Source organism: Suncus etruscus, chromosome X (genome assembly GCF_024139225.1).
Source record: "Suncus etruscus isolate mSunEtr1 chromosome X, mSunEtr1.pri.cur, whole genome shotgun sequence".
Lineage (NCBI taxonomy): Eukaryota > Metazoa > Chordata > Mammalia > Eulipotyphla > Soricidae > Suncus > Suncus etruscus.
Window position 1 is genome coordinate 11,760,873 of NC_064868.1, and position 22,840 is coordinate 11,783,712.

Sequence of the window (22,840 nt, forward strand, 5' to 3'; positions counted from 1 at the left end):
GGACGGCATTGGTGGAGGGAAGCAGTCAGTCCAGAGGACAACAAAATACTTGAAAGGGAATATAAAGTGTATGTCACAGAGGCAGGCTGGGGGATGCAATGGTAACTGGGTACATAGATGGACACTAGTGAAGGGACTGGTATAGAAACATTGTATGCTTGAAATTTAATCATGAATAACTCAGTAAGTATAATTCACAATGATCCAGTAAAAATGAAATTAAAAAAAAAGACAAGCAGGCAAAAGGAGGAGGAAGATGCAAAGAGCACAGATGGGAAGTCATACAAGGGGCCACAAGATTGCACTAGAAGTACAGGAAGCTGCCCTATATACCTACTGAGACTAGAGCTCAGAACTCTGGCCTACTTCTGGACTGAGGCCTAAACCAAGTTGGACTGGAGGCTGGAGGATGAGAAGTGAGTTATTGGGACAGCAGGGACAATTGTCATGGTTTCTCTTTCTACAATACAGATTTAGAAAAAGGGAAGTGGAGAAAATTGGGACCCCCCCCCAGAAAAAAGGTTATTTATCTGCCCAAACGACAATCTGAAAGGTTTTCTCTAAAATCATAGGGAGAAATTTTAACATCTCAGTTTAGGTAGAAAATTAGGACTCAGAGTTCCACTGCTTAGTTTGAAGCTACAGTTCTGCATGAGATATATAACTACTATTATAGAATCTCAAAAAAGCCAATATTAAGTCCCCAAAACTTACACAACTTGTTGCCTTCTTTGTCATAACCATGGAGATAAATACCACCAATTTCCAGTAACCATTGAGGAATGGAAGATTCATTCAAATCTGAAAAATCATAAACATTGATGCATTAAATGTAAGTAGCAAGCTAAAGAAAATATATAGGACAAAAATTAAAGCTATATAGTGGCATTTTGACTTAAAAACATATTATCATTACTAGACAATTTCAAGAGAACATGTCAGTGAATATCCATATTATGGCTTCACAATGACCCAAAACAAACCTATGGTGCTGTTCCTACTAAAATAACATTTTTCTACAGCTTGCTATCCAATTGAATTTGATCCATTATAGAATACACAGTAAGTGTATGAATGGAAAGTATTTCCAGCAAAGTGCTAGATCCTTTTATAGGAGATACACACAGGCCTATCAGGTCTCTATGACAAACCAAGAAAAATCCTCCCTGATTTTCAAAAACTCATGTTTGGGGGGTGACTTTTATCTCAGAAGTGAGTTTTAAAACTGAGAGGAGGGTAGTTTTATTTCGGTGGGGGTGCTATTCATTTAGCAGTTTTTTTCTGGGCCCTCTCAAGTGGTGCTCACTAGGGTTGGGGGACACTCTCCAGTGATTCCTGGTCAAACCAAGCTGGCACTTCAGTGTGAGGGTCCGAGGGATGACCCAAGTCAACCCAGAAGTACTTGGGAACCCCCAGAATGCACCTGGTAATTCACATAAACAATGTGGTGCTAGAGCTGAAACCAGGGTCAACTGGTGCTAGAGCTGAAACCAGGTTAAAGGCAAGGGCTTTAACCCCTAGACTATGTCTCCAGCCCCTAGGGAGCAATTATAAGTTGAAGAATCTCTAGGGACACCCCCCCAAAAAAAAGTCAGCCATTGAAAAATGCCAGGACGGAGAATCCACAAATCGCTAGTTGAGTAGTAGAGATGCTGCCTCACTGGTAACCAATAAACAAGAACCAATGAGAGCCTATGGGGAATGAAGAACCAATCACATGTGTTCCTGCAATCTCATTTCCTTGGGAATATCCCACATTTAAGACTCGTTCCCTCCATGCTATTGGATCTTTCAATGTGGGTGTTAATGATGGTTACTAAGACCCTCTTGGAGCAGTATGGAAGCAGAAACATGTAGCAGGCAAGTGAGGCATGAAAGGGGCCGCCTTACCGTTAACAGATATTTCTTTCCTCCACTGAAAACTTTCATCGATCATCTTCAGGGTCTCATCCACCACATCATGGCGCCAAATTAAGTAACTTTCAACCCAGTGATCATCCTGCTGCAGCCTTTCTAAGTCCCGGGCATCATACTTCTCTGGCTTATCTACAGGACAGTGAGGGGAAGAGTCAATTCACATGTATTCTGTAGGAATGACCGCAATAAACATGAAAGCCAAAAGGGGAGACTTGGTTGTTTGGGGACAGACCCAGAGACCCAGTTCAGAAGGACAGTTTAACTGAGAATTTTTGTTTGTTTATTTTGGGGCCATACCCAGTGATGCTCAGGGGTTCCTCTTGGCACTGCACTCAGGAATCACTCCTGGCAGTGGTTGGGGGACCATATAAATTGCCAGTGACTGAACCCAGTCTTGCTGTATGCAAGGCAAATACCCTCCTCACCTGTATTATCTCTATGGCCCAACGAGGATCATTTCTAAGTGAGAGAAAATGAAGATATCTACAGATGGCAAGTTTGCATAGGTCTTTTTGAATGACTATATTTTCTGTCCTGGGGATAAAATAGTGGAATTTCTGCATCATCTGGCAGCTCATTTGTAAATTTACTGAGGCCTCTCACACCATTTCCTACAGGTATTGAACCAGACAACATTTCCACCAGCAGAGGATGAGATTTCCTGTTTCACCACAGACCCCCAGCACAGACTGACCCTAAGATTTGTGTTATGTGCTATTCTCAGTGGTATGAGATGGCCTCTCATTGTTGTCTAGATTCAGGTTTCCTTAATGATAAGATGAGAAAGGCAAGTAATGGGGTAGAGGGGTCAAGGCTTTCATTATATTGGGGATATGGGAGAGTCATTTAGTTATAAACCCAATACACAGTCTCTACAACACTCAACAAACATGAGATCTAAGCTGTAACCATCAAATTTTGTAGGTGTCAGGCAGGGGATGGGGAGGTGAGGGCTGAAGGATATGAGAGCACTAGTGATAGGAGTTGACACTGGTGATGGGATTGGTATCAAAATATTATATGCCCAAAACTCAACTAGCAATAGTTTTGTAAATCGCCATTCTTTAAATTAAAAATTTGTAAAAGAATAAAAAATAAAGATAGCAAGCTTACTTTAAATAAGTCATCAGAATTTTCAAAGACCACAAGAAAATATTTGGTCTACCCCTCTCTAAAATGATAAACCACCTTTGTTACCTGAATTTAAAGTCATTACCCTAGGGCCAGAGCAACAGTACAGCAGGTAAGGTGTTTGCCTTGTATGTAACTGACCTAGGTTTGATCCCAGGCATCCTATATGGTCCCCTGAGCTTCACCAGATGTAATTCCTAACTGCAGAGCCAGTACACAGTAAGTGAACTACTGGATGTGATCCAAAACAAAACATCATTATCCTAGCTAACAGAAAAACATTTTTTATCTGAAGAAACTATTTTTCTAGTTTGTACCTAAAAAGAGAGTGGGAGGTAAGTACCATTTCACAGAGCTGGACTGAAGCTCTGGGAAAACAGCTCAAAGGGGTGAGTGCACTGGCCCTGCATGGTCTGGAGTGGACCCACTGATTCCACCCCACTGGGCTGAGTATTGCTGGGTGATGCTGGGGCCCCAAGCACTACTGGGAAAGCCCCTCTAAAGAGAACTAAACCCCAAATGGGAAACAGACCATGGGTACAGCACTATTTTCAGGTCCCCTGAATCCACCAACTGTCTCGGCTCATTTGCCTATTCTTATACTAAGTTCCACCAATCCCTCGGCCTGCTATTTCTCCTGCCACACTCTGTTCCCACTACTTAGTCACAGAACTCTCCAGGTCCAAATCCTATTGTTCTACAAGATTCCTTCCCAGCGTCCTCCTTCATACACATTTCCTGCTGCCCAGAAGTAATTAACACCTTCTCTCTTGCCACCAGGAATTGAACTTAGCCTCTTTCCTTTCCTCTCTTCTCCTTCCTCCCCTCACCTCTCTTCCCCTCCTCTTTTATTTCCTCTCCCCTTTCTTCTCTTTCCTTTCTGGCCCACACCTGGTAGTGCACAGGTATCATTCTCAGTGGGTCTCATGAACCATAGAGAGCACCAGGGATCAAATCAGGGTCAGCAGCATGCAAGGCAAGTGTCCTGCCTGCTATACTACCTCCTTGGCCCCAAGCCCTGAGTCCCTTTCTTAGTCACTTGTCCATTTCTCCTCTCCTCAGCTGCTGACTTACAGGGCATCTTCCCAAACAGACCTTAAGAGGCTGTGTCTGCACATGGAAAGGATACATAATGTCACTGAGAAGGCCTTCAGGAAATTGTTTGCTAATGGAATCTAGTTCTCCTTTTTTCTTATCCTCTTGATTAATTGTACCCTCTCAGGAACGCAAAAAGAAACTTCAGAAAAGCCCCTGGCTCCTCGTCTCCATTAAACAAATTTCTTTGGGTATCTGGTAAATTGTCAAATTTTATAGATTCTAACTTCTCTCCACTTGTGCTACCTTATTTCAGGCCATCAGAGATAATAACTCAATGGGCAGGAAAATAAAACGTGCATTCAGAGACGTCTCTTCTTTGAACCCCATTTTTCTTATATTTAAGCTGCTTTAAATACTCCCAGGGTTGGGTGAGAAGCACATCAGAAGTACATGAGGGGAGGTTAGAGTGATAGCAGAGTAGGGAGGGCATTTGAACTGCAAGTGGCCAACCTGGGTTCTATTTCTGGCAATCCAAATGGTCCCCTGAGCATTGCAAGGAGTGATCCCAGTGAAAAGCCAGGAGCGAGTCTTGAGCACCACTGGGTGTGGCCCCTCAAACCAAAACCAAGAAGAGGACCATATGAAAGTACCTGGAAATTCAATGCACTCTAAAATCTAGTAACTAAGGTCAGGCCATAAATCAGGCATTTGCAGAATATTGCCTTGGAGATGGCTTTCAATGCCTGGGCTTGATTTTTAATTCATGAACTGTGTGGCCCTGTGGCAGAGAAACCTTGGCAAGTGTTTTGTTTTTTGTCTTTGAGCCATGCCCAGTGGTTGCACAGGGGTAACTCCATGCAATGTTTCTGGACCAAATCTGAGCCTCTGGCAAGTGGAGCTCTGGTAGCCTTTTGAGTGAAGACCCTGGCCCTGGGAAACCTGTTTGTGTGCTGTTAGGAAACACTTGTCCATAGGCAGAGCATAGCTATTCCCTAAGTTTAGAAAGAGTCGGATATGAGAAGCACTGACCTGACTGAACATCAAGCGGACCTACAAGGTAGGCTTTGCACAAAAGATTTTGGAAAATATCAATTGGGGTTAGAAAGATTCTACAGTGGGCAGGTTGCTTGCCTTGCACACAAATAACTCAGGTTCAATCCTTGGTAACATACATGATCTCCCAACCCCCTTTAAGAGTGATCCCTGAGCATAAACCCAATCCAAGAGTGAGCACCAGCCCAATCCAAGAATGATCCCTGAGCACCAACCCCATCCAAGAGTAATCCTGAGCACACAACCCTGAGTACTGTCAGGAATGGCCCCTAGATACATAAATATACAATATTAGAAAAAGATATTCTTTATGAAAATCATCTTTAATAAAAATGACCATTACTTATTACTTAATATCAAAGATGCCTGAATATAAGTTGCATCTTCCCCTCAGGAAATTGCTCCCATGGATGGAATGACAAATTTGAACACACTGTCTTTGGAAGTAATGGTTTGGCAAAAATTCCCACCTGCTAAGTAGCTAGAAATCAGTTTACAATTGAATGGAATATAAAATAAATGTTTCAGCTCCTATCATGGACACAATCATTATATTCATAAAATGGAAAGCAACACATTTTACACACTGATTCTTTACAATGTTACATTGCAACTGCATCACAAATAAATATTGTACTGCTTATTTGTTACAGCTCCCGGTCCCCCAAACTGTTGCCAAGCAATGTACAGGCCAGTGCTGGAATGAGGGAGTCAATAAATAGTTATATATCATGGTCAAACGGGTGTCCTTGATTGTCTCTGGCCACTCCGAAGGATCCATAGAATGTGGCCACTGTCACACTCTCTCCCAGAAGATCACTGTGGGATTAATTGGATACCATCCTACTTAGTATATGCCTTGTTACTCATTGGTTGAAAACATTTTTGAATATAGTACCTTGGTTTGGTATTTAGACCACCTAATCCCACCTCTGGGTGTGGTCTGTTCCTTCCAAATAAATACCCCGGGTTGTAGGAAAAGGCTCTCTTGCAGTTCTACATTTACCTTTGCTTCCAGACCTGCATCCCTCCAGTATTTGGGCTTTGGAACCTGAGGCCTAATTCTAGCAACCAACAGGTATTTTCCTGTAAATTCATGTCCACTCCTCCATTTCCAAGATTTCAGACAAATACCAAGTCTGATTAACCAGTTTGTTAGATATTATTTCCAGTCAGAAATATGAACAACATTACTTATTATATAGTTTTGACCTCACAGATTAAAGAAATATTCTGGGCACCCCTGGAGTTTCTCAAAACCACTCACGGGATGTGAGGGGGATCTGACTGTGACATCTGTGTCACCCCATTGATCACCAGGGTTGATTTGGCTGATCTGGCTGGCTAGGTGGGTATCCCCTTCTGCCCTCATCACTCCATGTGCGTCCATCTTCCATGTGCACTTGGTCAAAGAGGACGGCCTTCCCAGAATAGAGACTGACCATTCTTTGGTAGAGGTTATATGAGTAGCTGCGCTCCCCTGCTAGGACTTCCAAACAAGCTCTCAAAACCACTCACCTAAAACTGAGTATAGCAACTAAACACATTCACCCTCATACAAAAACAACACATTTGGCATCATTGTGCTTACTATCACTGCTAGGATCAGCTACTATACATAGCAGTGCCCACTCTGAAGAATGTCAATGGGGCTGAACATTTAATGCAGCAGGCAAGGCAAGCAGCCAACTCAGAGTCCTAGCATCACACAGGGTCCCCCAAATTCTGCCTGAACAAACAGCCAGGGGTAAGCCCTGAGCAGCACTGAATATGGCCCACAAACAAAGAAAAGGCAGTGTAAAGAAAGCACATAAATCTTGGAAATAAGAAATAGTCATTTATATTAAAGCAGTTAATAATCATTATTAATAAAATGAATACTTATGCAGGTAGAATGCCTGGTGTCAATCATTTATTCCCATCTAGACAGAAGTAAAACCAGAGAGAAAGACAAGAAATTAAAACAGATGGGAAAAAGACTGAAACAGAGGATTAGAAAGAACATTGTGTAGGGTAAAAACAGGTAGGAGAGAAAAAGGAATATACGAAAAGAGAAGACCAAGAAACAGGGCATAGAACCCAAGAGACAAAAGTGGGAGAGAGGTAGAGGGAGTGAAACGAAGACATTGAGAAAACTGTTATCCAGGTGAGGGCAACTTGCCTACATCTACCAGGTCAAAGGAACTGATGGCTATTATGACCACAACAAAAGGCTGCTTTCACAGTTTGTTTCCAGATGAGCAATTCTTCTGTAAGCCCAGATTCCACAGGAGGAGTTGGAGCTATAGCACAGGGGAGAGGGCATTAGCTTTACAAGTGGCTGACTTGCCTTTGATCTCTGGCATCCCAGCCTGCCAGGAGTAATTACTGAGCACAGAACCAGGAGTAACCCCTAAGCACCACCAGGTGGTCCAATAACAAGGAAGGAAGGAATGAAGGGAGGGGGGGAGGAAGGAAGGGAGGGAAGAAGGGAGGGCGTAAGGAAGGGAGATAGTGAGGAAGGGAGGGAGGGAGGAAGGGAGGAAGGAAGGGAGGGAGAAGGGAGGGAGATAGTGAGAGAGGGAGATAGTGAGGAAGGGAGGGGGGAAGGGAGGGAGAAGGGAGGGAGATAGTGAGAGAGGGAGATAGTGAGGAAGGGAGGGGGGAAGGGAGGGAGGGAGGAAGGGAGGGAGGGAGGAAGGGAGGGAGGGAGGAAGGGAGGGGGGAAGGGAAAGAGGAAGAGGAAGGCAGGAAGGGAGGGAGGGAGAGTGGGAGGGAGGGAGAGTGGGAGGGAGGGAGAGAGGCACCTGGTGTGCCTCTGAAATGGCTCCATGGTTGACTGGGCCGATCCTGAGCTAAGTAATCTGGCTCATGAATTATCAGTATCCCCAAGATCCATGGTCTTTTTTGTAATTATTGACTTCTTCGCATTTGTGCTTTGGAAATTGGTCTTATAATTCTGTAATGCATCCTCAAGTCAATTCTGTCTATCTTATTACAAGAATTCAAGTTCAATAAGGATTCATCTCTTTTTGTTGTCGTTGTTGTCTGTTTGTTTCTTGTTTTTGGGCCACACCCAGTGATGCTCAGGGGCTACTCCTGGCTATGAGCTCAGAAATCGCTCCTGGCTTGGGAGACCATATGGGATCGAACCACGGTCCGTCCTAAGCTAGCACGTGCAAGGCAGATGCCTTACGCCCTGTGCCACTACTCCAGCCACAATGATTCATCTCGTTGAAATAAAGTCTGACTCAAGAGTCTGTAATGAACCTATGTTTGCATTCTCTTAAATCTAAAGCAAGGAAATGAAACAACTATGGCTGCCAGAGAGGGAAGAGGACAAGGACGTGAAGAGGCACAAGAGAAGACCTTTCTCCATGTCTGTCACTTGATGTGATCTTGAGTATTTCACTAATCAAACATTTCACAGAGACACGTTTTGTGAAGGCATCAAGTTCCTTGTTACTTGCCTACTTCTGAAGACTCTCTGCATTCCTAGAACTAATCAAACTTCTCAGGCCACATAAATTCATGTACTTTTGTGATGTGGAGGTAGGGAAAGCAGATGTGTGGCTATCAGATCTCTTGATTTCTTTAACAGCGATTGCTTTTTTCAGTTGCTTCTTTCTCATAGAGCTAATTTTGGAAGACTTTTCTTTACCCCTGAGAGTTCTCCACATAATCTCATCCTAATATATCACCATAAAGTTGGGCTTTATATTTTCTTGTGATTTTTAAAATCCACTAACTCTACAAAGCATCTAGTTTTTTATTTCAGGTGTCTAACTTTGCTTTCACCCTTTCTTAATGATCCTAAGCTTGTATACCAGCCTTTTAAAAAAACACATTAAAAAGCATGTTATTTCTCGTATCTTCTCCCCACTATAACCCAAATATCTACTCTAACTTCCTGCCTTCTTGCTATTTCCTTGAGTTTATGCTGCAGCAGCTTAAGTAGAATCCTTAGCTTATTTTTCATTCGGCCCTTGCATTTTGATGAGTACCAATAGAACTTTTTGATTTTTGATTCTGCTTCAAATTGGTTTCACAATTTTCATTCTGATAACATCTTCAACCCTTGGGAAGAATTCCAGCATGCCTAAATTCCAGAAAAATTACACACAAGGCCAGAAAGTTATTAATGTGTGGGCTCTTTAGAGGTATGTCATTTCAAGTGTCTTAACATTGCATTTGTTTCTAAGTACCTGTTGTCACTTAGAATGCAGCTGCTTCGTGGTGTGTGAGAACATGGTCTGTGTAAAATACCTGCTTTGGAATTATAGACTCTTCCTTGTTGACTAATAGATGGTGAATGTTTGCAAAGCTATAGCTGCACATATAAGCATGTATACTATTTGTTGGGTAGAAAGGGCCAGACATACACTCAGACCTATAGATGCACAATACACACATAGGGTAGCCTTTTCCCGAGTAGGGTGAAAAACCCCAAACCTCCGGGGTTTCTTGCTTGATCTGAGTCTTTCTAAATGAGTTCCAACTCTTTGGCATGCTCTGATTTCTTCCCTTCTTGTTCATTAAGGCTTCATTAAGATTTAAGCACCCAGAGTTGTAGCCCCAATGCTACCTCCAGTGTCAACTTCCCAGCGCCAGTGACCTTCCCCGTTTCCTTCCCTCCTAGCTTGCCCCCTCAGCCTGCCTCCTCAACAGTCATATTTTTAAGTTTGATTGTTATCATTGGAAACTCCTGCTTGAAGTGTTCTAAATTTTGCAAGTTGGATATAAACATGGATTCCACCTCTCTACGACCAAAGAGCTCTAAGCCCTTGACTTCTGCCTCTGTTCCTTCCCATCCACTTATTTCCACCACCACCTTCATGGATTTATTGATTTTGCTTCTAATTCTGGGTATTCTGCTTCATATATTTACAGCTATATAATTAGAGACCTGATGTTTTATGCCTATTGGTGTTTTTTTAAACCACCAGTAGAATTCTTTTTAAATATATTCAAGTTTTTCACCCTACAAAATATTTGACTTAATAAAAGACTGTGATTACTTTTGCTTCAGATTTGCTTTGTACACCATTTTTCAAATTCATATATTAATTTATTTTGTGTCAGTCTCTTATAGGATACAAGCAATTTAGATTTTTAATATCTACTAGGATAAGTCTGTTTATATATGAGGTAACTACTGATAAGATTGGGATTATTTCTACTGTCATATTACTCTTCATTCCCTAGGTACTAGCTGTTGCGCCCTTCATTTCCTGCTTTCTGCTAGAGAGACGGTTTCTGATTTCCTCTTTTCATAGGTTTGAAAATAAACATTTTTCTGCTGTCTAACAGCAGTAAACTTTAATTTTAAATATTCACAGCTAATACTTAATACCTCTAACCTCCTTTTGAACAATCTAAATCCTTAAATTTTACCTCCATTCTCCTCACTATTGGCATTACTGATGTAATCTTTGTTTTGAGGCCATATTCAGCGGTACTTAGGGCTTACTCCTAACTGTGCTTCAGGATCTTTCCTGGTGGAGATCAGGGGACCATATTTGGTGCTGGGGATTGAATCCAGATAAGCTACCTACATGGCCAATGCCCTAACTCTGGGCCCTGATATAAATTTGTTTTTCATAATCAACTGTGCGTTTTTTGCTTTACTACATTGCTTGCCCACTTTTTTTTGCCTTTCCTTGTTTCTTGAATGCCTGTTTTCATTTGGGTTTTATTGACTTGTTAGTAAAAACACATAGAAGTTCTTAAAATAATCAGTAATGGACAATCTTTGTTTGCCAAAAAGTTACTTTCACTGTACTTATTTTTATCCAGGACAAAACCCTGGGCCTTATATGTATAAGGTTCCACTGACCTGTATCCTTGTATCCTGTTTCCAAAGTAGACTTTTACTATTTTTACTTTTGAATATTTTAAGTGGGCAATTTTTCCTTGGCCTTTACATAACATTTTTTCAATTTCCCTGGAAATAATAGCGGCTAATGAGATATCAATTATCAGTCCAAAATTTGTAGATTACCTATCATTTTTCTCAGATTCTGAGATTTTTGTCTTTGTTCTTGGTGTTTCAGACTGACTGACATGGTTAGGGATTGGTTTTTCGTATGAGGCGTAGATCTAATGCTTAGTTATGCTGATAGCTTAATGTTTTTTTTTAAGTCCCTGGAAAACTGTCGACTTATTTCTTCAAATAATATTATCTCCATTATTTTCTTTCCTTCCAGAAGTCCAAGTTAATGGATATAAACTTCTCTCATCTCTTATTTTCTTTGACATGTTTCTGGGGTTTTTCTCCTCTAATAATATAGAGCCTCTATCAAGTATGTATAATAAAAACTTAAAATATTGTCTGATATTCTCTATCAACTTTCCTCTTCTCTTGAGAGTATAATGGAAAAAAGAAACACTTTTCCAAATCATAACCCAACTGACAAATCTAAAAGTAAGTAACTACTATAAAAAAGTTCGACATATATGTGCCCAATCTTTACAGCAACACAAAGCCAGCTAAAAATTGTTTTTGCAACAATGAGGTACTATCTCATGCCATAGAGACTGGCACACATCACAAAGAACAAGAGCAATCAGTGCACGTGGAATATGGGGAGAAAGGAACTCTCATTCACTGCTGGTGGGAATGCCATCTAGTCCAGTCCTTATAGAAAACAATAAGGAGATTCCTCAAAAAGCTGGAAATTGAACTCCTATATGATCCAGCTATCCCACTCCTAGGAATATACCCTAGGGACACAAAAATGCAATACAAAAAAAATCCCTTACTTACACCTATATTCATTGCAGTGCTATTTATAATAGCCAGATTCTGGAAACAACCAAGATGCCCTTCAACAGATGAATGGCTAAAGAAACTGTGGTACATATACACAAGTAATATTATACAGCCTTCAGGAGAGATGAAGTCATGAAATTTTCCTATACATGGATGTACATGGTATTTATTATGCTAAGTGAAATAAATCAGAAGGAGAGAGACACACACAGAATAGTCTCACTCATCTATGGTGTTTAAGAAAAATCAAAGACATTATTGAAATAATTCCCAGAGATGAGGGCCAGAAAGGCCAGCTCAAGATATGAAGCTCACCACAAAGAATGATGAGTGCAGTTGGAGAAATAACTACTCTGAGAACTATCATAACAATGTGAGGGAAGTGAAAAGCCTGTCTCGAATACCAGGCTGGTGGGGGGGAGGGAGATGGGGGCATTGGTGATGGGAATGTTGCACTGGTGAAGGGGGGTGTTCTTTTTATGACTGAAACCCAACTACAATCATTTTTGAATTCACGATCTTTAAATAAATACATTATTAAAAATTAAAATTAGGGGGCTGGCGAGGTGGCGCTAGAGGTAAGGTGTCTGCCTTGCAAGCGCTAGCCAAGGAAGGACCACGGTTTGATCTCCCGGTATCCCATATGGTCCCCCCCAAGCCAGGAGCAATTTCTGAGCGCTTAGACAGGAGTAACCCCTGAGCATCAAGCGGGTGTGGCCCAAAAAAATTAAAATTAGACCTAAAATATTAACAATAAAAGTATCATTAAGAACTAATTGGTTAATAAAAAATAAAAAATAGTTTTTTTGTTGAAGTAGAGAACACACTGTTGTCGTCTGATTTTTTGCAAAACAGCTACAGGGGAAACAATTGGAAATTTCTGTGCAAGCAACTTCATCTGCTAGAGACCCTACTCCCACCCAGTTAGGTGCTTGTTAGAGATTACATCGGCTGTAGTGAAAACACACATGTGTTCTCTTTTCTGAAAAGAACACAGCTTTGGTATCGACACTCATGTCAACATTCTCAAATGACAATGGTCAAACAAACCTGCATCCTAGAAATGAGAGGATTCTAATAAAAGACCCTTTGGAGTCCCCCATCGCCCTAAGCATTCAGGATGGGTGGGTACAATTAGATATTAAAGATACTTAAAGAGGTAAGCAAAAACATTTCCCAGCACTGATCAAAGTCAGTCACAGAAAAGAAAGCAAGGTCTCAACAGAAATTTGCCCCTCAAATCTCCATGTGAAGCTACAATTCTATAATCCTGACAGCAGGGGCTTGCTATTTTTTTCAGGTTTAATATTAGTAATTCAATAAAAAGTGACTACTGAGAAAAGATATTTTCTTGCTTCTTTGACTCTGACAACGTTATAAGGCAGACACCTAGAATGTTAATGCTGAAGTGGAATTTATGCAGTGTTGATGTTCATTTGCCTGCTGTATCTCTTAAAGGCTTTCTCTCCTGGGGTTAAGTATGTAACTCAGTCGTTATGAAGACTCATATACGATAATCCACCATACACCCACTGAGAGGTTCCCAAACTTATCTGACTTCCTGCTCACTTTCCAGATTTACCTTCTCTATCTGATGCTACTATTTGGTCCCCAGATGGGGCAAAATCACTCAATCTGGGAAACAGAGCATTCATTAGTTCACCTGCCACTGCAGGTGTCAAGGTGAAGAAGGAGTGAATGGAATTCTGTGGGTGGCCCACAATTTATAGTTTCAGTTTCTGAGATAATCATTAGGGTAGAAAAGTCAAAGTCATCTTCAATAAACCAGTAACAACCACTGACAAGAGAAATTCAAAAGAAATGCTGTTTAAATAACAAAAATAACACATGCCAAGTATTGAAGAGTAAAGTGAACAAAAGTGAATTGACCTTTATAGAGACCATTCAAATTCTTTCAACAAAGAAGACTACAGAAGATAGTAATAGCAGGTTTTTGGGATATAAAGACCCAATCACAGCCCACAAATTGAATGATTTAATGCAACTCCACTCACACAACCAACAACAAAAAGGAGTGCTTTAAAAATAATTCTGTTAGAAACATGATAAGCTATAATTTATGTGGAATTCAAAGGCCAAGAGCCTAAAATGTGATTTTCAAGTAAATGGAAACCAAATGGCCATAGGGTCAAATCATATGCCTTTCATGTGCCCAACCCTGATCCAATCTCCAGCATCACATGATCCTGACTATTGCTGACAGCTATTCACCAGCCTGAGTACTGCTGGTGAGGCCCTAGAGAAACCAAAACCAACAAGAAGAAGAAATAGCCATTTTCACTGACCGGACAATGCACATTACCACCTCAGAGCAAAACCCCACCAAAACAAATGGTGCTGATATTCAAGGTGCAGTTAATCAAGGTGACTCAAATATTATGTTAAAGAAAACTTGGGTTAAAGGACAAAAATTGGGTTAAAGGGAAGTACAATCATGGTGCGAGCAGTCAGGCATTGGCCAGGCAAGCAGAACAAACACCCACCCACCCACCCCATGATCCAACCATTTTTCAGATGAGTAAAAACTTGGAACCACGGGGCCGGAGAGATAGCATGAAGGTAAGGCGTTTGCCTTTCATGCAAAAGGTCATTGGTTTGAATCCCGGCATCCCATATGGTACCCCAAGCCTGCCAGGAGTGATTTCTAAGCATGGAGCCAGGAGTAACCCCTGAGTGAGACTCCAAAACAAACAAACAAAAAAACAAAACAAAACAAAAAAACCCTAAGAACCACAGATGCCGAAATTTTTTGCCTCAGAACTCCTTGTATACTTTTCAGAATATCTGAAGACCATAAAACACTGTCTTTATTTAATTTGTTTTCATAGAAAGCATTGTGACTTACAAAGTTATTCATAGTTAAGTTTCAGATAATGTTCCAGCACCAATCCCACCACCAGTGTCAAACTCCCTCCATCCATGTTCTCCCAGAGTCTGTCCTATGCCACCACCTCCCTGCACTAGACTGTCAGCACAATAGACATATGTATTGGAAGTTACTATATTAGGTACATAAATTGATGTGAAGTCCTGTAAAACATGGGAACAAGCCCACACCCATCAACTTGCTCATTCAGTCCATGAACTATTTAGTGGAGATGTCAGAAAAAACAATCATCACAGATAAACATTTAGAAATATAGACAGAGTATATATTTGAAAGACTAGTAGGCAACAGAATTCAGTGATGGAAAATACACTGAGCTTTCATTTAAGCTTAGAAAGTACACAACACATTAGACATGGCCAAGCTCATGAAAACCTGGGCTTCAGAGTAACACCGAATATAGCACAAGAGGCAGGTTCCCTCTGAATACAGGAAGGGATTCCAGAGCAAGCCTGTTTTGCCTGCATATTTATTTATACTTAATGTATTTCATAAATACTTTACTATTTATTTATTTTTGGTTTTTGGGCCACACCCATTTGACACTCAGGGGTTACTCCTGGCTATGCGCTCAGAAATCATCCCTGGCTTGGGGGGACCATATGGGACGCCGGGGGATTGAACCACGGTCCATCCTACGCTAGCGCTTGCAAGGCAGTCACCTTACCTCTAGCGCCACCTTCCCGGCCCCTATAGAGAAATATTTAAAAGTTGAAGCCAGAGTGATAGGACAATGGGTAAGGGTTTGGTGAGACAAACACTCCTGTGAGCTGGGGGGAAGAAATATTGGGGAGAAGGAATCCTGGATCCATTTTTAAAGGCAAAGTTTAACACACATATAAGTACCGTAAACCACTGACATTCCAGGATAAAGCATTTGCATTGCAGATGATCCTGGCTAAAACACATGCTTTGCAGGTGAGAGGCCTAGATTGAATCCCTGGTACTACAGGGCGTCTCCTAGCACTGCCAAGCCAGGAGTGACCCCTCCACCGCAAGCATCAGCCCTCAATTGTGGCCTATAAACAACATACTCTCACTCTTAAAAAAAAGAAAACAATACTTCTTTTGTTTGTTTTTAAGAAAACAATACTTCTAAGATGACTTAGTCCCCTGAACCACCTTACCCTTCAGTTGTATTCATCAAAAGGTAGAAATGACTTAAATGTTTTAAAATAGGAGACTGAGGCTCAGAGACTAATATGTCTTTCATGAAACTGATAATTAAATGGAAGTCAAAATCTGGCTCACTGTGGAAGTCTTGGAGAGCTCACATACAAAAATGACACACAGAATTGTCCTTTAACGATGCTTTTAAAAAGGCACATAAAGGAGATAGGTGGAAATACAGCCGCTGTTCAACAGAATTAACTCCAGACAGTGAGCTTTGGGGTGGGGGTGGGGGAAATTCTTTAGACTTATTTATATGATCCCAATACATGCACTTGAGACATCAGAAAACAGTCCTAAAAGAACAACTCCCACCAATCTCTCAATAGTTCTGCCAGCTCCTGGTAATGCAAATATCCATGGCCAGATGTCCGAAGTTTGCAGCGAACTTTGGGCTCTTCCTCTTTAAAGCTCTCAGTAAAACAGACTTTTAGGGCTCCTTAATCCACTCACTAGCATGCTTGGTTCTAGCAGCTTCAAACATCTGGAAAAACCTTTCCTAGGACCTTTTGTACTCATTTTCTATGTGCCTAGTCACCACTCACATAAATAAAATTTTATTTCCTTTTCTTTAACTCCATGTAGAAATGATTTTTCACTCTTTACGGCTATTGATGCAATTTGCCTGAATGCGGTTAGCTATTAAAAGAAAAAAAAGACTCTTTAGATTCTAGTGGTTCTGGAAGGAACTAGAGCCTTCGTCGGTGCTTCTCTTAATATTGACACAATGCTTCCCAGCATTAAGCACATGAGTATTTCATCAATGGGATACATGATTTTCATAGGTAAAAGGATTATAGTCTCTGGCCACAAAAGGAGGACAGAAAAGCTTTCTTGTTCAAGATTCACCATGAATTTTTCCAGGGAAAAAACAACTAGAAACAATATATGGATGCAATGACCCTGAACTTACATTTATTCTTTGTGTCAGTCAAAAAAACCTGTCCATAATTGGTAAGTTAAATTTTATGGAATCTGTGAATTCCCAGGATCCTCCTTCCAAGAGAGTTTCTAGAGAAATCAAGGTGACATTTGCTGATGGCTGCCGAAAGTCTCTTCTGGAGTTAGAACATCACTATGGACAATAAAAAGGGAGAAAGAAAAGACAAGAGAGAGAGGAGGGTCTAGCTACCTGCCATCTTTTCTAAATAGAAAAACACAGGGGAGAAGGCCAGGCCAATAAATAATACTCTCACATCTCTCTGCAATCCTGAGAAGATGCCAGAAACTTGACCAAATAAAAGGACACTTTGCCAAAGAAGACTCCCAGATGGTGCAGACACAGACTGGCTGGAGCTCAGTTAGGATGAGGGAGCTGCAAAGACAAACCTACTCCCACCTGTGCAAACAGCCAGAAGACTGGAAACCAGGGTTGGTGAACTTGTGGCAAGGAGGGAATGAAAATTCATGCGGCCTCTATAAAAAATGAAATCGATTCCATAACTAACTGAAGACTGAAGGGCCAGAGAGATAATATATACAGGGATTAAGCACTTGCCTTGCATCAGTTAACCCCAGTTCTATCCCTAGCATGGTCTATGATCCCTTGAGCATCACCACTGGGTATGTCCCCTGAAGCCCCACAAAACAAACAAACCTCCAAAATGGGAATAGTTTGATCCAGCATTATTAATACAAGGCATTTATCCCAAGGAAATGAAAACATCAACTCAAAATGACAGTTCATTACTTTTATATTTAGAGTTGCATTAATCACAATGGCCAAGACAGAAATCAAGCTGCATAAAGAAACAGTCATCTGTATACTATGCCTTTTTCAATGATGCACTGGGTCATCTGGGGGCAATGTGGAAGGCACTTGAAGTGGTTATGTCCAGTGAATCAAGTCAGGAAGTGAAAGACAATAAGGGGAAGGTTTTGGCCATGTGCAATATAAATCACAAAGGCCAAATAACCTCGCCCCCTGACTCTGGAAACTCGGGTGGATCCCATACTGGGAAAGGAAGAGTGGGAGAATAAACAAAGGGGTCTTTTTTGTGTGTGGGTGCTGGAAATTGAGATGGTGAGCTCTAGACACACAGGTGTCCCTGAAATCCTATTGAGCTGTTACACAATGCTAAATTAGCAGTAAGTAAAATAAACGTAGATGGGGGGTGGGTGAAATCCCTTTCGCCACTTTGATATTCGACCGTTATCTGATACTATATTTGAGAAAAGAGAAGTTTTTCAAAATAGGGGCCACAGATGGCAGTGCTAGGTGGGTGATGGGCAGCTGCAGGGCAACCAATGTCAGTCCAGGTTGTTTCAGGGACCGCACTCAGGGCCGCACACATGCTAGGTATAAGCTGGACAACCTGAGTCATCTCCCAGGCCCAACAACTAAAACTCTAAGAAAAAAAAGCTTTGAAAAGCTCTTTTCCTTTCCCAGGCAAATCTTCAATTTATCTAACTAGCTACAACTGTTGGGTGGATTTAACCATTCACAGGGTCAAACCTACTCAGGTCTATATTTATTTGATGGGGGTTGGGCCGCACTAGGAGATGCTCAGGGGTTCCTCCAGGTGCTGCACTCAGAAACCACTCCTCTTGGGGCCAGAGTGATAGCACGGCAGTAGGGTGTTTGCCTTGCACGTGGCCAACCCCGGATGGACTCCAGTTTGATTCCCGCCCGGCATGGTCCCCCAAGCCTGCCAGTAGAGACAGAGCCAGTAATAATTCCTGAGTGCCGCAGGGTGTGATTCAAAATCCAAAAAAAAAAAAAAAGAAATCACTCCTGGCACACTCAGGAACCATATGGGGTACTGGAGATTGAACACTTTCTGTCCTGGGTCCTGAGTCGGATGAGTGCCTTACCGCTGTGCTATTGCTTCAGCAACCTTATTTATTCATTTATTTATTTATTCATTCATTCATTTATTTATGTATTTATTAGTTTGTATTTCTGAAGACAAACCCTAGACTCAGTATCATACTGGGCTTTACTTTGCTTTGCTTGTCCTTGTAAATCAAAGGGTATGTTTTGGCAGACTTTGGGGGAGGCAAGTCAGTTAGGACAGCTCTTAAACCAGATCTCCCTAGGCAAGAATGAGAGCACTGTTCATGTGATGAAGTTCTGAGAACAATGCTGGGTATTGAGCAGTGAGTCTGACATAGCCTTCCTGTCCACAGACTGTCCAGATCTGCAAGACAATCATTCTACTGGGGAGATTGGAAGGGGGGAGTTTCCAATAAATACATGAACCAGAGACTTAAAGAGACAAACTAGGCAAGACAAGAAGGTGATTTTAACACCTAGCTAAAGCATCTGAGACACTGAAGTCAAGATGGAAAAGGCAATCCTTGTCAAGTACACTAGAGAAGCACTGTGGCTACTTATGATTTTCAAACTCTGAGACATGATTTGAGATTGTGATGCCAGTTTTTGTGACTTTTTGTGTCAGGGACTTAAAAGGTTTCTAAATAAGTATTCCTTAAGAAACTTCTGCTTTAGTTACATGTATGTGTGTGGCCTTGACTTCGGTTGTTTCTTGCTGTGGGCAGTTTTAAAGTCTGTGTGAAGTGAGGAGGAATAACAGAGCTTGCTCATGCATGGCCTTACACTACAAGCTATTCACTGTAAAGAATTGTAATTTTCACTCTAAGCACAATGGGAAGGGACTGAAGTCTTTCAAGCTGGGGAGTGACACACTTTAATTTGTTATGTTGGCGTTGTCAAATGATCACTATTGTGAAATTCAGAACACCTCAGGACCAGTCCAACCACTAACATAGATTTTGGCAAATCACTTCATCAAGAACAGTGTTTCCCAACCTTCTTCCAACCAGGGTCCCTTACTGATCTTATTTCTTTCCTGTGACACCCGAACCTACTAGTTGGCCACTAATCTCAGGGCATGCACATCCCCACGCCTGTTTACAAGATTTTCACTTGTGACCCACTGGAAATATACTAAAAGCAGAGGAAGAGCCATATGGGCATTGGGTTGAGAAACTCTGCTCAAGTTTACTTTCTTCGTTTTCAAAGACTCTGCTGGACCAAAAAGACCTTTAAGACCCTGCTTATCTAGTGCAATTCTAAAGACTAAAAATGTGTATCTAGTGACAGTCATTATTTGTTTTCATTGAAAATGTTTCACAAAATAAAATTTGGGGGGGCACGGGCACACCTGGCTTGCTCAAGGATCATTCTTAACAGGCTCAGGAGACCATATGGGATGCCTGGGTTTGAACCTGGGTCAGCTGCATTCAAGAAAAATGCCTTACCTATTGTACTATTGCTCTTAAAATACAATATTTATTTTGTTTGTTTTGGTCCTCACCCAGTAATGCTCAGAGCGTTACTCTTGGCTCTGCATTTAGGAATTAATCCTGGCAGCGCTTGGGGATTATACAGGATGTCAGAAATTTAATCAGGTTGGCCATGTGCAAGGCAAGCACCCTACCTGCTATGGTATCTCTCTAACCCCTAAAATATACAACCGTTTTTAAAAGAGAAAAAAAAAAGATCTTACCTACTGCTAAATTTCTATGACTACATTATGCTTCCTCTCTTGTACAAAATGTAAATGACTAATGGATAAATTACTTAGAATATTACAAACCATGTAGCTGTGTTACATTTCTAGATAAAGTTAACTTCCATAACCACTATTTTACTGGAACCAGGTATTATTAGAAATGAGATCTCTGGGCTAAAAGACAATCAAATACTTTTGCACCTCTATGGTATAAAGTTTTGAGATGGGAAGAAAAATAGACAAAACAGATAAAATATTCACTAACCAGGTTGTTTGTAGCAGATTACCTTATTTATCCAAGGTCATTAACAAACATAAAATCTACAGCAGTAGATTATATGCAGACAACCTCTGTTTAGCGCCCAATATTGGAAGTTCACTTCCATTCACAATTGAGGCCAAATATTGGGACGTATTAGATACTAATACAATATTAAACAGCTTGATACATGCTTCTTCAGTTAATCCTCCTAACCAAATATTAACACTTAACAAATATTCCAAAGGGGGCTCAAGGAAGCAAAACAAGTTCCTAAGGAGCAGGGCCAGGATTAGATTCGTTCTTTTTTTTTTTACTTATAATAAGTCATCCTGCATATTTTGAATAATTACATAAACAAGTTAAATCATCACTTAAGTAGCAGAAAAGTCAAGCATTAGGACCAAGAAGACTTAAGCAATAAACCAATTCTAGACTCTCAGCTACTTTTCCAGGTATTTAGAGGTGAATGATAAGAATTTGTTTCAGGGGCCAGAGCGATTAGAAAAGCACGGTACAGTGTTTGCCTTGCAGGTGGCCAACCTGGCTTTGATCTCTGGCATCCCCGAGCACTGCTGGGAATGGTACAGAGACAGGATCAGAGAACCAGGAATAACCCCTGAACACTGCCGGGTGCCTCCCGAAACCAAACCAAAATTAAAAGAATTTATTTCAAAATTGGAGTCAACTCTGAGTGTAGCCGGCTTGATTGTATCAAGTGGAGTGAGTAAGACAAAACACGCAAGGGATTGAGATTCCCCAAATGTAGCCACGTCAACAATATGAGGAGTTTGCAGGTTCATTCATTCTCAACAGATTTTTGGTGACAAGTTAGCAGAGGAAGGTGAAGAGGTGAGTGTCACCTGTGAAAGGGGACTTGCAAGTGCCCTGTAAGTGCCACCAAACCAACATCCTGTAACTCCCTGGTTTCCAACTTAGGTCAACCCACTAAAGAGTGCAAGGAATTGCATACCTGCCCAATTCGGGCGGTGTGGAAGGCACTGCACAGAGAAAACCTTGGACAGGTGTGCAGGGCACGAACACACAAGCGCTCTCTAATAGGCCCGGATGCCTCCTGCAAACATTCCAGCAAACTCCTCCATAAACACCGAGAATGCCGGTACTCACCTGTCACAAACTCAGCTTCGAACCTCTGTCGGGTCTCCGAAATGAGTTTGGCTTTATTCTGGGTGTGACTCTGGAAGAAAACAGACATAGACTCAGGGAAACACGCAGCACTCCGCAGCCCACCCAGCCGCCCAGGACACGGGCCCGAGGTTCAGGGTCGGGGGGTGGGGGGAAAGGGTGGTCAGGGGCGGGCAGCGGGTGATCTATAGCTCACGTCGGCCATGGTCACGGTCGAGGCTGTGATCGGACTGCCCGGTGCTACTTCTCCCGGTGCCACTTCCCCCTCTGCTTCCGGAATATCACATCACGGCTCGGGCCAGCCAGGAGCAAAAGAGGGAAGGGCGGGAGGGGGAGGTGGTCGCGTGACACCGGAAGGCTCGCGGAAGCGTTGCCATCGCGCCCAATCCGTAGCGGCGATTGTGACATGTGGGCGGGACTAGAACCTGGACCTGACTTCCCATTGGATTATGCCTAGAGGCCCGCCCCCCTCCAGCTGACGTCTCGATGTCTCTTCCCCAGCCGAGAGCAGCTCCCTCTCACAACAATCGCCGAGGCTCCGCCTTCCCAGCAGCCACCCTCGGCCAGGCTCCGCTTCCTCCGAGTCCGCCGCTTTCGGCGGCTCCCACTCCCAGGATGCAGCGCGTGGGCGGGAGGTTTGGAACTGTAGGAAGTTGCAGCTGCCCGGGGGCCAGGAACTTGGCAGTGGCGGGAGTCGGGGCCCTGGCAGTAGAGGTGGGAGCGAGCGGCGGGGCTGGATTTGCAACTGTTTCTCTTGGCTGCAAGCAGGAAGGAAGCAAAGGTTCCTGAGCCTTGTGGCCAGGTTCCCAAGCTAACAGGATTTTGAAGTCCTTATCCTGGCATTAATTGCAACTTTCTTTAGCCCCAGAGCATCTTTCCAACTTAGAGGGAGATTCCCCAACGAAAAAGGAAGGAAGGAAGGAAGGAAGGAAGGAAGGAAGGAAGGAAGGAAGGAAGGAAGGAAGGAAGGAAGGAAGGGAGGGAGGGAG

General features: G+C 42.1%; 1 protein-coding gene across 1 annotated transcript in view; it reads right to left on the reverse strand.

The window, feature by feature from the left end:
• MOSPD2 (motile sperm domain containing 2) overlaps window positions 1-22,153 on the reverse strand; it is a 51,108-nt gene extending 28,955 nt beyond the window's left edge. The window contains exons 1-4 of the mRNA XM_049767425.1: window positions 22,048-22,153; window positions 21,834-21,903; window positions 1,891-2,046; window positions 715-801 (exon numbers count right to left, since the gene is read on the reverse strand). Of these exons, the coding sequence (XP_049623382.1) occupies window positions 715-801; window positions 1,891-2,046; window positions 21,834-21,903; window positions 22,048-22,056 (322 nt within the window). The 5' untranslated portion in view covers window positions 22,057-22,153. The remainder of the gene's footprint in view (window positions 1-714; window positions 802-1,890; window positions 2,047-21,833; window positions 21,904-22,047) is intronic.
• Window positions 22,154-22,840: the final 687 nt, after the last annotated feature.